The 16,176-nt window shown below is 42.0% G+C and overlaps 1 protein-coding gene across 1 annotated transcript; it reads left to right on the top strand.

Annotated features, from left to right (window-relative positions):
- The first annotated feature begins 792 nt into the window (after positions 1-792).
- ENOSF1 (enolase superfamily member 1) lies at positions 793-15,906 on the top strand. The gene is given in 15 exon segments (XM_075024267.1): positions 793-817; positions 2,009-2,124; positions 2,512-2,576; positions 3,583-3,685; positions 5,036-5,062; positions 6,060-6,132; positions 6,350-6,388; positions 7,412-7,494; positions 7,953-7,964; positions 8,558-8,580; positions 9,013-9,100; positions 10,191-10,337; positions 10,947-10,986; positions 15,280-15,458; positions 15,651-15,906. Coding segments are annotated over 15 exon segments (1,251 nt in total). The 3' UTR covers positions 15,882-15,906.
- The last annotated feature ends 270 nt before the right edge of the window (positions 15,907-16,176 follow it).

Consider the following 16,176-nt stretch of genomic DNA (forward strand, 5'->3'; position numbering starts at 1 on the left):
CAATTGTTTCTAACAAAAATGTCTACTTTTTTAAAAAAAAAATCACTAAGCAATCTGGCAAGTACATATTCAGTTATTTTAAGCTTCTTTAAGGATAAACCATTATCTTTAGTCAGTCTAAGATTGGAGTCTGTGTATCACCTGGTCTGTTATAATATAAGATGCTGAACACCCTTCTGTCATCATGAGTCAAATGTGCTTGGTACAACCTGCCTAGATACATAAGTGACCTCAGCCACTGTAGTACATGATTCATCACATCCAAGAAAAGTGGGATGGGATGTTCTTCCCACGGTGCAGGTAGGAACAGCAGAGGAACTGAGACACAGGCAAGTAAATTGTCTTAGCCAAAATTACACAAAAAGGTCCTTACAAAACTGAGGTTCAGACACTGGTTTCTCAGATCTCAAGCAAATACCCTGAACAGGGGAGACCTCACAGGATTGGACTCATGGTCTTATATTTCTTAAGACTCTCTTTATTCCATGCTGCTAAAGAAAATGATGGTTGGCACAAGGCTTCATACTGTGTCTGTCCTTTCTCTGACTCTGCAGTTTGTTAGACATGATTTGTGTGCAGTTTACCCTAACAAAAATCCTTGCTGGGAATATATGTTGATGTTAAGTAGTGGTATGGGGGACTGGAAAAAAACAGAATTCAGCCTCAACCCTGAGTCTTGGGGACTTAAAACAGCTGGATGACAACTGCCATTACCTCCCTGCCAGAAACAGAACGCCTTATGACGAAATGAGAACTTGAATGTGACTGCAAGTGCTAAAACAACTCTGGGAGATGCAGCAGTTGCTTGAAAGAGGCGGTATGTAAAGGCTCTCTCATTTATAGAAACACTGTTTTCCTTAAAGGAGTTGTGATCTGATAGCCTCTGTCTCTTTAAGAGTGTTCTCTGTGTTCTGGTCTGTTGGTCTAGGGTGGCTGTTTTCTTCCTTTGTGGAGTGGGAGGTGATACAGGAGCAACTATTCATCTTGAAAGCCCTTTATAATTATTAATTTTTTTGAGGAAGGGATCAGCATCTGGAAACAGGCAAGTATAAGATGAAACATGGCCATGCAACTAAATTGGCAGTGGCCACCCAGATCTGGGTGCAAAGTGAATGGTTTGATGCTGATACTTCAAATTCATACACTGTCAGAAAAGGTTACTTCTCGAAGTATCAGCTGAGGAAAGGGCCCACAGTCATTCTGTTACAGGCATTTGGCTGTAACGAGGTGTCCTGGGTTCAGCTGTGATAAAATTAAGTTTTACAGGAACCTGGGAGGTTGGGTGGGCACAGCCGGGACAGCTGACCTGAACTAGCCAAGGAGCTATTCCATACCATGTGACATCATGCTCAGTATATAAATGGGGAGTGGGCCAGGGGGTGCCCTCTCGGCTTTCGGTGGGGGAAGTGGTGGAGTGTCAGGTTCCGGGTGGTGAGCAGTTGCACTGTGCATCACTCTTTTTGTATATTCTTTTATTACTACTGTTGTTGTTACTTCTTTTTTTGTGTGTTGTCCCAGTAAATTGTCCTTATCTCAACCATCGAGTGTCGCGGTAGAGACGGACACGACAAGTAATAGATCATGCAAAATGGCTACTTTATTGTTCTAACACACCTTTTTATACCCTTCTTTTGAGTATGTGTTAGTATATGATTGGTTTGGTTAGTAACTAACAACTCATGATTGGTGAGTTCGTTAGGACAGTTCTTCTTATCACTATCTTGTTTTTGTACTGGTCTTCTCAGATCTTTCCAGACTCTCAAGGATACACTACAAGCTGCTCAAGGTCGCACTGTTCTCGAACTGTCAGGAATTCCGTAGGCTCGTTGCATCCCCCGACAATCGAGGTTCCAGGGTTTTTTTGTTTGTTTGTTTTTCTCCTTTTTGATTCTCCTCCCCATCCCATGGATGGGAGGAGTGAGTGAGAGAGCAAGCGGCTGCGTGGTGCTTTGTTACCGGCTGGGCTGAAACCATGACACGAGGTAGTAAATTTTGCTACACTTTGCAGTCATATGCTCTGTCAAGGCTTTCTTTAGTCATGTGGTCAATGGAGACATGGGAGAAATTGTCAACAACTTTGGAGACTTCTACAGAGAGCTCACCAGTGAGAGGCAGCTCTGCTGGGTAAGACACATTGGAGGTGCTGCTGTGAAAAGGACAGTAACAAACATATAAGTTGTGCATTTTGACAAAGTATTTCCATTTTTATTCTTGGAAATTGGGAACATATCTAGTGCTAAAGCAAGCCAGTGTGAAAGTGACCACTCCGAGAGTTCTAGGTGGGTATTTGATGCAAGTTGCACATTTCAGCATCTTCTTATTTTGTAATTTTTAACTAATATAGATTCCTTTTTTTTTCCTGTATCAGTGTCTTTTCCTCTTGCTGTGTTATCAACAGTGCTGTCTTTTAATCTCTGGTGAACAAAATATCATTTAACAGAAACTGAGACATCGGTGAGTATCAAACCACTGTGGACAACACTGCTGGATGTACATTTGTTTGCTCAACAGATTGGACCAGAGAAAGGTGCTGTGCACTTGGCCATAGCTGTGGTCCTGAATGCTCTATGGGACAAGTGAAAGGGAAAGGTAATGCTCATGGGATCTCCATATAAGAATGCTCATTAATTCAGAGAGATTCCCTGCTCCTGGTTGCTCCTATTTGCACATCTGGTCTTGATTTTGCAGTAATTTATACATATGTTTAGCTTTAAAATATCAAATAAAGTACAGGCATCACTGAGTTCCTGGAGACTCTGCACATGCCCAATTTTTGCAAGCTGGAAAATTGTAGCAACTGCACAGTGCTTAGTGGTGGAATTGGTCAAAACATTTCAGAGTAATTTTGTCTGAGTTCTGACATTTCTGAAAGAAAACATTTTTGCCTAGCCCTGCTTATCAGATATTTCTTTGTATGCCCTTCTCTTGATTTAATCTTTCTTACTTGGAGATTTTAATCTCAGATTTTAAACTTTTAGCCACTTCCCTACTGAATATGCTGTTGATCTGGGAGCCAAATCTTGTATACTTAGCATGTTACTGGATATTAAAAGTAACCTATTGAGGCAGTGATGTGAGCAACCATAAAGGTGGCCTGGTTAGAAGGGGAAATTACTAAACAAAAGAGATTGTCTGCTCAAAGATACTGACAAAGAAAGGGCTGCCAGCCTGGAGCTGTGAGCCTGGGGACTAGCACTGTGAACTATAAGAAAACATCCTTGAAAAGTGCAGCTGGCCTCTTTGAAGTGCAGCCGGGGTACCTAGAAACCAGAGACATCCACAGATACCACTGATAAGTGGAAAACAAGGGACTGTAACACCAATTTTCATCTGAGAAGGTGGAAAACAGTCTGAAAAAAAAAAATTGCTCTGAAGGAACAGAAAACAGTATCATCTATTGGCTGTTACAGGTGAAAAATAGAAATTAACAGCATCTATTGGCTGTTCAATGTCCTACTCCCTCTTATGTCTCTGTGATATAAAAAAGGCACAATTTTTATCCAAAATGGAGCCTCTCTCTTTCTGAGAACTTCCCAGTTGAATCCCAGACTAACTTTCTATGAGCTCTTGGGCTGTCCCCAGGGATGCCTGGCTGAAATCAGAGTCTAGGATGCAGATCATTTTGGAAGTGGGACTCTGCCTGCTGTCTTACTGGCTCAGTCTGTCCTCCCCTCTTTTGGGGATGGTTGGTGTCCCACTGGGATCTGAAATCTGTCTAATTCACTTCATATAGATATTTTATATATTCATGTAAGTAATTTATCTTAAATATATCTGCTGTTATATTGTTTATAATTTTGCTTCATTAATGATAAACTGTAGTAATCTGGAATAGTACATAGCTACCTGGCTGCTGCTGTTATTGGTTGTACTACAATATTGATCGATACCATAGTACTGATCGATACTGTACTACTGATCACTGATAGTAATTTGTAATAGCTTGATATATGTTCATTCATATTAATTTTATTAATTGTAGATATGTTTGCTAATGGCGATTTTTGTGGTAGTATACTTGCTTGTGGTGATTTTTGTGGTATTTGTGGTAATCTATAATAAAGTAGAGAAATTTAGAGGATAAAACTTCCATGTCCTTGAGTATTACAGAATCCTACAAACCCACAGTTGTGATGTCTCCACACCTGTAAGCCAGGTAACCCTTTAGCTTGTGACAGTCAGAAATTGGCCTTTTGCTCTGTGAGCTTAAAACCCTTGGTATGGTGGAGTCCCAGTCCAGAACTAGCATGTCAGGCCCCTGCAGGAGGACAAGTAATACCTGGTACAACGTTGCTGTGGCCATATCCTGACAGGCACAGTTGGACAAGCTTGCTGTTTTGCAGACCTTCTGATTTAAGAGGACAGAAACAGCAAAAAGCTGTAGCTAGCACTGACTGGAGTTGCCGCTGTGCACACTCATGTAGCATGTGGCTTGGGACATCCCACCGCACTACCCTGACTGTAGAGCTTGCAGGGGAGAGTGGGCTTGAGTCCCACCAGCTCAGACCTGCCAACATACACTCTTTTTCTTTACTTCTGCTCTACTGGATTGAGCCTTCATGTATCATCGCTTGTGAAAGCAATCAGCAAACTTCAGCTTGCCAAAGCCCAAGACCATAACACAGCCCAAAAAAAGAGGCTCATCAAAAAATTCAGAGAGACACCTTATATGTTGAAAGGGTATGATGATGATTTCCAGCAAGGGAGGAGGCCGGAGGGAAGGTCACCATTTCAGATTGCTGGCATGAGGTGCTTTTTTTTTTCTTTTTTAATAATCACCCCACCAATATTGCTTCCATAATGAAACCAGGTTAAGAAGGATGTTCAATCCTTAATGATTTTCAGTGGAAAGTGTCTAATGTTCTTGCTTGGAGTTGAGAACCACATTGCTTTGGTGTTAGTAATCAATGTTGTGTGCCAAATGTAAACACACTTGCACTTCATGACACTTCCTTATAAAGAAAAAAGCATCTGTATGTTATCTCTTTTACAGCAGCCATGAGGTTCCAGTTATTTAATTTGTTTTGTTTTCTAGTTTATGTGGAAATTACTAGTTGACATGGTAAGGAAATCTTGTTATATTTCCAGTCTAAAGGCAACTGGATCCTATTATTTTTAACTATATTAGAAGAGTACATGTTTTAGTTGGTGTGCAAACTAAAATGGTCTTACAGCTAATTTCAGACAGAAGCTGTTTCCCTGGTGGCAGGTGTTACTTTCTGCTCAGAGATGTTCTTCCCTCCCAACATTACCTTCTTCATGTGTCTACCATCATACAGAGATGTAAACTAGCCCCTCTTGTGGGGAAACTGGACAGGTTGTCTTGTCCAGCTCTGATGTTATAGCTGGGCAGCGGGAACTGATGTCTAGTGCTAATAGGAAGCTGTGTACTTAAAGATTGTGCTTTAATCTGTAGGTCTTTGTTTATGATTTGGCCAAGGAGCTGCTTTTCTTTAAGTCTGGATAACTGGGGGGTTGTTTTAATTTTTTTAATTGCTGGGGGCTTTTTCCAAAAATAACTCCTTACTTAAAACTCAGTAATTGAACTGTGTATGCTATCATTGTCTGCTAGCAAATGCTGGGGCCTTGCGTTTTGATCTGTTTGCTGAAGTGGTCAGTCATTTGGGGGGAATTCTGTTCAGTATTAAGATCTAAAAGAGCCTGTTCTAAAATAACCTGGCTTTTCCTTTCCAGGAGGTGTGACAACAGGGGTGCTTCTCTGTCTTAATTTGACAGCTGAAAACTGTGACTTGGCTTTCCTGTTTAGTTTTTTTTATCCTGCTTGGATAGAGTTTAAAAGGAAGCTGAAAAGGGCTTATTATCAACTACTCATAGCCATGAAATTAGGCTTACACACGTTTGGCAGTGCAACACAGGCTAATGAGGTGGTTGGGAGGGAAGGCTTACAGTATCTACTGTGTCAATTCCCTGCTTGCTTCAGAGAAATAAGGAAAAGATTGACAGCCATTCCTCAAGTGACTAGCACTACTTAATCTTTTTTTCATCATACTATTTTATTATGCTATGCTTTTTTATTTTATATGTCAACCTTGAATCAGGATGCCAAACAATTGCTATTCTGCATGGATTTCAGATATATTACTGATGTTCTAACAGATGAAGAAGCTTATAGTAAGTAATCTTTCCTTCAAAGCTGGACTTTGGTACCCTCCATCTTCCTAATCTTTGAGTTTTCTCATCAGTTTTGATGGGAGTAGCTCACTCAGGAATATATCACCAGCCTGTGAGACTAAGAGAGGTTGAAGGGGCAACTGTAATGATGAAATCTGGAGGGTGAGAAGAAGTTGTTGTTCAGTGTAATTTGATATTTATGCTTGTTCCACTTCAGAAATACTCTAAAGTGGCCTGCTTGGGAAAAAGGAAAGGGGTGAGCTTAAACAGTTCTATACCTGATGAAAACCATTACTCTGCATCTCTAGGAGAATGGGAAGGGGACTGTGTGAGATGAAGCCTGTTGTTTGCTTGCACCTTCTCACGTGTTCCAGGAATGCAAAGTCAGACATTCAGTTTGTGCTACATTGGTGACTTTTTGCCATATAACATCTTGTGTTGGGTTAGCAAGGTTATTGTGCTGTTCTCTGCTTCCTCCAAGGATTTATCTGTGTCATGGTTTAACCCCAGCTGGCAACTAAACACCACGCAGCTGCTCACTTACTCCCCCCCACCAGGTGGGATGGGGGACAAAATAAAAAAAAAGTAAAACTTGTCAGTTGATATAAAGACAGTTTAATAGGACAGAAAGGAAGAAAATAATGATAATTATTATTAATAATAATAAATTACAGTAATAATAATAAAAGAATACACAAAACAAGCGATGCACAATGCAATTGCTCACCACTTGCTGACAGATGCCCAGTTAGTTCCTGAGCAGCGATCCCCCCCAGGCCAACTCCCCCTAGTTTATACACTGGACATGACATCACATGGTATGGAATATCCCTTTGGCCAGTTTGGGTCAGCTGTCCTGGCTGTGTCCTGTGCCAACTTCTTGTGCCGCTGGGCATGAGAAGCTGAAAAATCCTTGACTTAGTCTAAACACTACTCAGCAACAACCAAAACCATCAGTGTGTTATCAACATTATTCCAATATTTAATCCAAAACATCACTATACTAGCTACTAGAAAGAAACTTAACTCTATCCCAGCCAAAACGAGCACAATCTGGTTAGGAGTTCTCTTGCAATTAAATATTTAGGGAGAAGAGGGAAGGACTTATTCAGCAAAATTCATCTATTTGATTAAAATTATGGCTTTCAAGGAAAAAAAAGTCAAAACACCTCCAATCCTTCAGTTTCCCCAAAGAACATTCTTTGATATACTATTTAACAAAATAATCCTCTGTTGACTAAAACACAGCCTGACTTGAAACCATCCTCATCCACTTCAGAAGAGCAAATGTTGAAGCATGGATATCTGACTTATACAACATCCTGTGCCTGGCTGGGCTACTCAGACCAGCAGTTAAAACAGGTTTGAATGTTTGATTTTACAATAGTAAGATTTTAAATGGTATGTGAAGTGGGGAAATGCTAACAGATGATGATCAATTCTCGCTGCTCGCTCCTAAACACTCTGCAAGTTTTGCTGGACTGAATAAAAATGTAACATTGCAGATCCATTTTGGGAGGTAAAAAGCAGGCCAAATGCCATTTAAGTAATTTTCCCAGTAAGGCAGAATGTTACAGTCCTGTCTATGATCAAGGATATACCCAAGGAATATGAGTATTGAGAACAAGGTATTAAGCTAGAAGTAGAAGTCTCTTTACATTGGTATATTGTGTATAACAGCGAGTTTGCATGGGTGCAGCAGTGTTGGTTTAAGCAAGGAGCTTATGCACATAGGGATACTCCGGAAAGTGATACGAATTAACCAAAAGTGTGATCGTTAGGAGTGTTAATGAAAACACATAAAATCTGTGCTTGGATAGCTATGTTCAGAAGCACAGATGCCCTTAACCTGCAGTAACTTCATAGATGAGAAATGGGGATGTCTCCTTCACAGACAACATGAACCTCAAAAGTTCATAATTGCTGGTTTCTTCTAGAACTTCTGGTTGCCTTGGCTTTGAGGGATACTCTGAAACTGTCAGCAGCAGAAGGTCCTTAGCTTCCTTCATAAAACAACATCCTCATTGCCAGAGAGAGTTGCACGTGCTTGGCTCTCTGTGAAATACTGTGAAACCTTTGGACAGTTTATTGGCATCAGATTTAGTTAATACAGCTGGGATTTATCTCCTGGGAAATACACACCTTGGTATATCTAGAAATAGTGTTGCTGAGTCATGGGATGTTCATACCTAGGTTAGAAAAATTTATCATATGTCACAGTTAGCTGGGTTGAGGAGTTTGGTTCAGCTGGATGTTATTCATATATATGATCTCATTTTCTGATGGTTTTCTGCTACCTCTCAGGAAGACATAAAAAGCTTATTCTTACTCTGAAAATGTGTAAATTAATATTATTCTAGATGCAGTGTGATAGTTATTTGGAGATGTATAATCAATGTAACTTTGCTTGCAGTTACGCACGTAGGCCTTGAGAGAAGGCTGGACAATGTATAGTAAACGTTTGTATTGAGTATTATTCTTCTGTGTTTTATGCTTTGAACAGATGGACTAGACCTAGTCTTAACTCTTCCAGGTCTATGATATGGACAGTGATGACTTTGCTTCTGTATCTGAGATGTCTGAGAGGCACTTCCCCCTTCTACTACTGCATAAAGCTGCATTGCAGAAAACAGTAAAGGTATGGCAAAGCTGAGGGCTGATCACAAATGAAGATAAATGTGTTTCCATTGATTTCTGAAAAAAGCATTGCTTTTTTATTTTCACAGTAGGATGAAGCTTGCTCACAAGGGAAGAGAAGTAATAAGAAAGTTCTTTCTGTAAGACAGTGATGCTGAAATTATAAATTCTAGTTTATGGATTCCAGTTTACTGCTGCATTAATCATTAAGTGATCTATATCTTGTTCCAAATATGCATCTAGGTTCAGAGTAAAGGTGGGTGCAGATCTGCAGGTTGATATTTGCAGATGCAGATTTGTAGGAGAAATGATTGGTCCAGACAAAATAATGGTGAATATCACTTTTTGCTACTATACTATGTTATTTTCCATTTAAAACCATTTGATGAAATATCTCTCATTATATACATTTCTTGACAAATATTTTTTCTTCCTTCTTCAAATCCTGAATAACAATGGCAACAAATGTTTATATATATCAACAAAGAGCAGTACTGGACATGACCAAATTAGATGTAGTACTAAGAATTTTATCCTGTATTTCTGTGCCAGAATTTCCATTCAAGACTGTGGGCAACCGGACTTCCAGGATTGTCTTCTAGAAGATTTTAAGTGCCTTTTACATCCAGGGAGGCTTCCAGAGGAAAGCCTGTTAATATTTTTTCACTTATGCTTGGCTGAAAATAAACTGGAAAATTTTTTCAAACTAAAGTATTTGAATGAAAAGGAGTAATTAGATAGAAGTCACACATTTTGCTTTGGAAATGTTACTCTGTTGACTGCTATGGGCTGGATTTTTTGCCCCATGTGTTCCCTGACACTCCAAAGCTGCCAACCTACTCTGGGTGCTGCAGTGTAGCATGGAGCTTTCATGGGATGCCATATATCATGAAATGCCAAACCAGGAACTTCATGAATACAGGATGGCAAGGACCTGAAGAGCTTGCAGAGGAACTGTAGTGTCATTTTCAGATGTTTCACTTTTTGTAGGGAGAAAAATTCTCCCTTGTGTGGGAGAGAGGTGCTGCTTGAGCAACTCATTTAAACTACTGCATTTTTTTGTCAAGAATCTTTTCTGTTGAAAACTTCAGGCAGCCATGTCCATGTTTTAGGGTGTTTTACTTAAGTACATGCTGCCAAGATACACCCATTCCCACAGAAGACTCTGCTCTACTTCCTACAGCTCCTGACCTCCTTGGTTCAAACCTAGCCTGGATATTGCTGTAGTCATTCCAACTCAGTGTAAGTGTGGCCAAAAGTACAATAGGAACAGAATGGCAATTCCAGCTTTTCATTTCCTTCCTATTTCCTGAATTTCTACCACTTCATATTGATTTTGCAGCTCTTTATGAGAGTTTGACAGGAAAAAAATGTCAATAGAATCCTTCAGTGTATTTGATTCTTATTTTCCTTATCCCCAGATGCTGGATGCAAACAAACAATGGGAAATAAAGGAAGCAATAGAGTGGGTCACTAAACCATCTGAGTTTAAACCCTTGTGGATTAAGGAGCCAACTTTTCCAGATGAGGATATGCCTTTCCAAACAGGACATGCAAACATTTCAAAGGCTGGAGAGTTAATTTTTTTTATTTCAATAATAATAGAGTGACTCCAGTCGGTACGGTAGTGTACTGATGATACTTCACATATTCAGAGTTCATGTTGAACTAGTTATTCAGAGTACCATTAAATGTATTTGTTACAGGACCTTGACACGCATTCTGCACATGTATTCCCTTAAGTTTAAAGAAATAGTTTGTTTCTAAAAAAAAGTTAAAGGACTGTAATGCCTGCATGAGGAAGGCAGCCAACATTTAGTATGAAATGGCCTTTTTTTAAAAAAAAATGTGTGGTTTCCAGTGGAATTGGAAGTTTGATTCAGAATTTGTGCTCCCAACACACTATACTTAGCAGCACTGTTAAAACCCCAGATGTACAGTATGTGCATTTCTTTACTGATCCACACACTCTGCTATACAATCCTTTACATGGCTTGTGGAGCAGAGAAAGCTGAAAAAAAATCAATAAAAAAATTTTTAACATGTTACATTTTCTATAAAATGAGTAGAAAACAGTATGCTGAATCATCTGTTATTTCATTCTTTACGCTACTGAGTAACTCCATTGGGAATTAAAAACCAGAAGCAAGTCTTGAATGTTTGTTATGTCCTTGCAGGCCTTAGCACTGCTAGAAATTGGTGTGGCAACCAGAGAACGTGAGTATATGTATAAGTGCTTTGGGTTTTTTCCTAATTACTACTTGTTTAATGCAACTACTACATAACCTTGGAGCTGGTGCCAAAATTCCTCTGCATTTCTCACTAAAGTTAAATGCTACAGCTGAAAATTACTTGGTATCTATTTCAGCTATTCCCTACCAAGGTTGCCTCCCTTACCTCTCTGGTTCATTCTTCCCACACATGATTTCTGTGAACAACCTAGAAATACCTGATTTTTTTATTATTATTATGAGAGTAACTGCTAAAATTTCATATTCTCACATCAGTGAGAAGTATGAAAGAATGCATCCATGGTTGTGATTGCCCATCTGAAAGGTAGAAAAGCAAGGTACCAAGAGTAAGTCCATGCTGCTCTTTGGAGCACACTGCAGCTCCATGAAACAGCTTGCATAACATCTGTGCAGAACAGAGTAGGCCGGACAATGTGGTCTGCAGTGAGCTGCAGGGCTGCTGAAGCTGATATCCTCTGTAGCCCAAAGACAGTTATGACAGCTCCCATTTGCTCTGTGGGTTTGGTGCTTAAGCAAGTCTTTTGCTCAGCACAGCAGCACATGCGTAGCCATGACCTTGCAGTGGCTATATGAAGGTGTGTGTGGTTTTTAGAGTGGAGAGGTTCCTGGCTCCTCTTCTTGTATCAACTCTGTTTGTGCTGCACTAACTCAACTGTAAAGATCAAAATCCAGAAAATCATGCTGTTAGCAAGTTGTAGTTCATCCTCTTGGTGGCACCAGGGGCACTGTCAGGGGTGCAGGGAGGGCTGGGGAGCCAGGAGCTGACAGCAGGGCTAGCAGGGCAGGTCTGGGGCCGTCAGCTGAGAAGGTTGCCAGACAAGGTCATGGTGAGGAGACAGCTCTGAGGGCAGGGTCTGGCCCAGTGACAGAGACCAGGGTCAGATGCAGCCCAGTGACTGCCAGCCTGTCCACGGTGATGAAGTTGGACCTAGATTGATCTGTGCCATCAGCCTGTGTTTCAGGGTCTGGATCAGTAAGGTCCACGGCTTGGCACAGCTGCAATGCGACAGGAGACAGTCACACCTGGGGGTAGCTCAGGCAGGGACTGGGGGCCATGGCCTGAGCTGAGATGGGTCCCAAGGGCAGGCATGGTGGGGGAGGGCCTCCGATGAGGCTGGACAGGGCCAGCAAGTCCACTCCTGCCCACAGTGCCCTGATGGCAACTCCCTCCCAGAGGGATGTGTCCTCCCACCGACAGAGATCTGGGCTCAGATGGGACTTGCTGAAGAGTGATTTAATTGCTGTGGGGTGTAGGGGGCATTTTAGGGGACACAGAGCCAGGGCAGGGACAGGGAAATGGGAAAGGGACATGGCAGGGGGGGATTAGAGCCAGGTGGAGGGCTCAGGCAAACCCTGAATAGCCCCAGAGGCTTGGCAAGCTTACGGAGCAGGGGGCGAAGGGGGGATTCTCAGGTGGCCCCTGAAGCCCCCCTGTGAGGGGTTCACTCAGAAGCTTGGGTTTAGGCAGCGACTGGTGCTGTGGGAGGGTCAGAGCCCAGAGCCAGGCCAGGTTTGTAGGGTAAGGTCTTGTGCAGCCCTAGCTCTGTGATGCTAGGCGAGGGCTTGAGACAGCCAGAGATAATGGGCAGGGTGCCACAGGGGCCAGCTGCAACCAGGGGACTGGGAGCTGCGGGAGATCCCCATGGGGGCAGCAGGACGGAGACCTCCTAGCCAGGCCCATCCCACCTCCAGTCAGGAGCAGGGTTGGCGGGGCACAGGGGGTAGCCCCAGCCCCAAGCACTGGGCACCCCCCTGGGGACAAGGACGGGGATGGGCTGAGGCCAGGCCAGGCCAGAAGTATGTCAGTGGGGTTCAGGATCAGGCCTAGTGAGTGCAACCAAGGTCAGACACAGCCCAGGGTGTGCCTGGGCAGGGCCATGGCAGAGCAGGACTGTGGACATGAGGCCAGGTTGGGGGTTGGTCCCTGGCCAGACACATCCACAGCTGTACCACAGCTGGAAGCAGGTACACCTGCAATGCAGCCCAGGCAGAAACTAAGGCCCATTGGCAGAGGGTGTGGGCCCCAGGTGAGACTGGTCAGGGTGAGGCGTATCAGTGCACTCAGTGCCCTGTCTGGCCTTAGGAAGAATTTGACTGGTATATATGCAGCTATTTTATAAGGTTGAAACCTTTCCTTTCCCCCAAGGAAACTCATTGCTAGCATTAGTTGTAAGTCACTGCCATCAGCTATATTTAAATGCTTCTCACATGAAATATTTTTAATGTGTCCAAAGTCTAGAACTAATTCTCAGATATGTCATAAATTGCGAGGTGTCAGTAGAGAGGCTGGTACCTTTTACAATACCAATCTTCAACTTAAAGGAAATTGTTTTTTATTGCACTCATCTCTTTGCCATGTCTTGACACCAAATCTACGGAGCCAAACAATGTGAATTAACAAATTCTCGGTTGTCTGCAGCAACTGGAGACAACAGTGACTGTATTAGCATAGTTTCTCTGCTGCCAGTTTCTTGTGCCAAGCCCTGCTATCAACATATTTCACTCTGCTTCTCACTCTCAGCTGTTGTCTACCAGTAGATAGGACACTTAATTTGGGAAGGGGAGTATTTTATAATGAACATGTATTAGGATGGGTTTGAATTACCCATTAATATAGCCTTGCTTTACAAAGTAAAGGCAAGTCATGAATACTGGCTTTATTTGGTGATTTGTATAACCTTTTTCTTCTTTTCACCATAACATCTGAGAACCACATAAGCATTTAATGTATTTATCCACAGAATTCCCCTGTCAATAAGGGGAGTACTATTATCCTGTCCCAATTTCAGCTGGGATAGAGTTAACTGTCTTCCTGGTAGCTGGTACAGTGCTATGTTTTGAGTTCAGTATGAGAAGAATGTTGATAACACTGATGTTTTCAGTTGTTGCTAAGTAGTGTTTAGACTAAAGTCAAGGATTTTTCAGCTTCTCATACCCAGCCAGCGAGAAAGCTGGAGGGGCACAAGGAGTTGGCACAGGGCACAGCCAGGGCACCTGACCCAAACTGGCCAACGGTGTATTCCATACCATGGGACATCATATCTAGTATAGGAACTGGGGGGAGTGGGGGCGGGGGAATCACCGCTCGGGGACTAGCTGGGCGTCGATCAGCAGGTGGTGAGCAATTGCACTGTGCATCATTTGTACATTCCAATCCTTTATTACTACTGTTGTCATTTTATTAGTGTTATCATTATTAGTTTCTTCTTTTCTGTTCTATTAAACCGTTCTTATCTGAACCCACGAGTTTTACTACTTTTTCCTGATTTTCTCCCCCATCCCACTGAATGGGGGGGGAGTGAGTGAGCGGCTGCATGGTGCTTAGTTGCTGGCTGGGGTTAAACCACGACATATCCATACTACAAACACGGGAAATTAATCTGAGGTCTGAACTGACTGAACAGCTCAGCCAAGCTCCAGACAGGAAATCTGTAGCACAGCTAGAAATTGAACCCTGACTCTTATCCAAACATATCTTGTCTACAAGGCCATCTCTCATTTGGCTGGCCTGGTCTCCAGAAGAAGGAATGATTTCCTACAGCAGAATCACTGCTATATTCACTTTAGCTATCTCAAAATGGGAATAGCTGCTCATTCACATAGGCAAGCATATGCCAAAGCTATGCAGTCCTGAGCATGCTGGAGTGGGGCTAAGACAGTCCAGTCCCCAGTGTACTCCAAGTCCTTGCCTGGGGACACAGCTGGATGACCAGATGGGGGTGAGTTGGCTCCTAAAGGAGCCTAAATCCTAAAAAGATTTTGAGGCAGTCTGTGAGGCAATTATCTGGCCGAGCTGCCCAATCAGTTTGTGCGAGCATTACATAATGGTTTCACTACAAACTCAGCCACCTTTGCATAGGTTAAGCCCCTGTCCTTATCCTGGAATGGAAGAGCCATTTTGACTTGGCATTTTTGCTTCACTTTCACTTATGCAGTTCAACATCCAGTTAAGGGGCAGGAATTTCCAAACTAATTCCAGTACAACTATACCCTTTGGCGGACAGTAATTTTTTTTTCAGTATACCTCGGTTCATTGTGTCAGGTGTAGTGGTCTTAACATTACAAGCATAAGCTGATTATTTTTAATATTGGCAACATCCTTGAATTTCACTTCATCTGAATTCTCATGTGATCTCTCATTTAAGTGCAGTAATTAAAATAATTTGGTTTTATTGAGACACACAGGAGGGACACTGTACAAATGTTTTTATATGAGTTGCCAGAAGCTCTTGTAATATGTTAATTTGGGAGACTTCAGGTCTTAACTTTTTATTTTTTCCCTTACACTGCCACAGCAGAGTGATATTTAAACAGCTTCTACAAGCTAACGCCTTGAGCTATCTCCAAATTGACAGCTGCAGGCTGGGAAGTGTGAATGAAAACTTGTCTGTGCTGCTGATGGCCAAAAAATTCCGGAGTAAGGCTCTGGAAAATGCAGCAACAATGAGAAAATCTTTCTCTCCCCGCCCTCCAAGCTAGTCTGATTATTTTCTTCAGCTGTCATGCTTGTGATTTCTGAGCATAAGCTTGCATGCACTGCTGTAATTTTCTTTGTTTCATGTCATGCATGCTGTAGGTCTGCACCAAGGGGCTTTCGATGTCTTGATATTGGGCACTGTCTTTCTCTAGTATGGACTTTGGGGTCTCTCTGAATTAGTCCAGCACTTGATAATATTTAATTATATCCTAGTATCTGAAAGCCTTGAAAGCAGGTTAGTTATACAAAATACTCCAGTAGCAATTGACTACGGTGATAGTTCTTTTTTTTTTTTTTTCTTAAAAAAGATGTTGCCACACAGCGGTTACAGCATGCATTTGTCTACCTGTGGGCTACAAAGGGAAGTTAGAAGTGTGGATTAAACTTCAAGCAGGTGAAAGTGAACAGTTTGTGGTATTGATAAAAGTACTTGAAACCTGGGCTGTATTCCACATTCAGACACTTCACAGATGCCAGTCACTATGGTGGCAAACTCACGAAGTCAGACTAATTAACAGACTATTGATTTTGATGGCTGATCAGGTAGGTGTTTGCTTCAAAAATTCAGAAACAGTTCCTTCTTTTCTGACACCTCATCTAACATGACCAGATAGATAACTAATATTCTTTCTGGTATTGTAGTAAGGCCAATTTTGCAATGTATCACAACATGTCAGA

Source organism: Buteo buteo, chromosome 3 (genome assembly GCF_964188355.1).
Source record: "Buteo buteo chromosome 3, bButBut1.hap1.1, whole genome shotgun sequence".
NCBI classification, from domain to species: domain Eukaryota; kingdom Metazoa; phylum Chordata; class Aves; order Accipitriformes; family Accipitridae; genus Buteo; species Buteo buteo.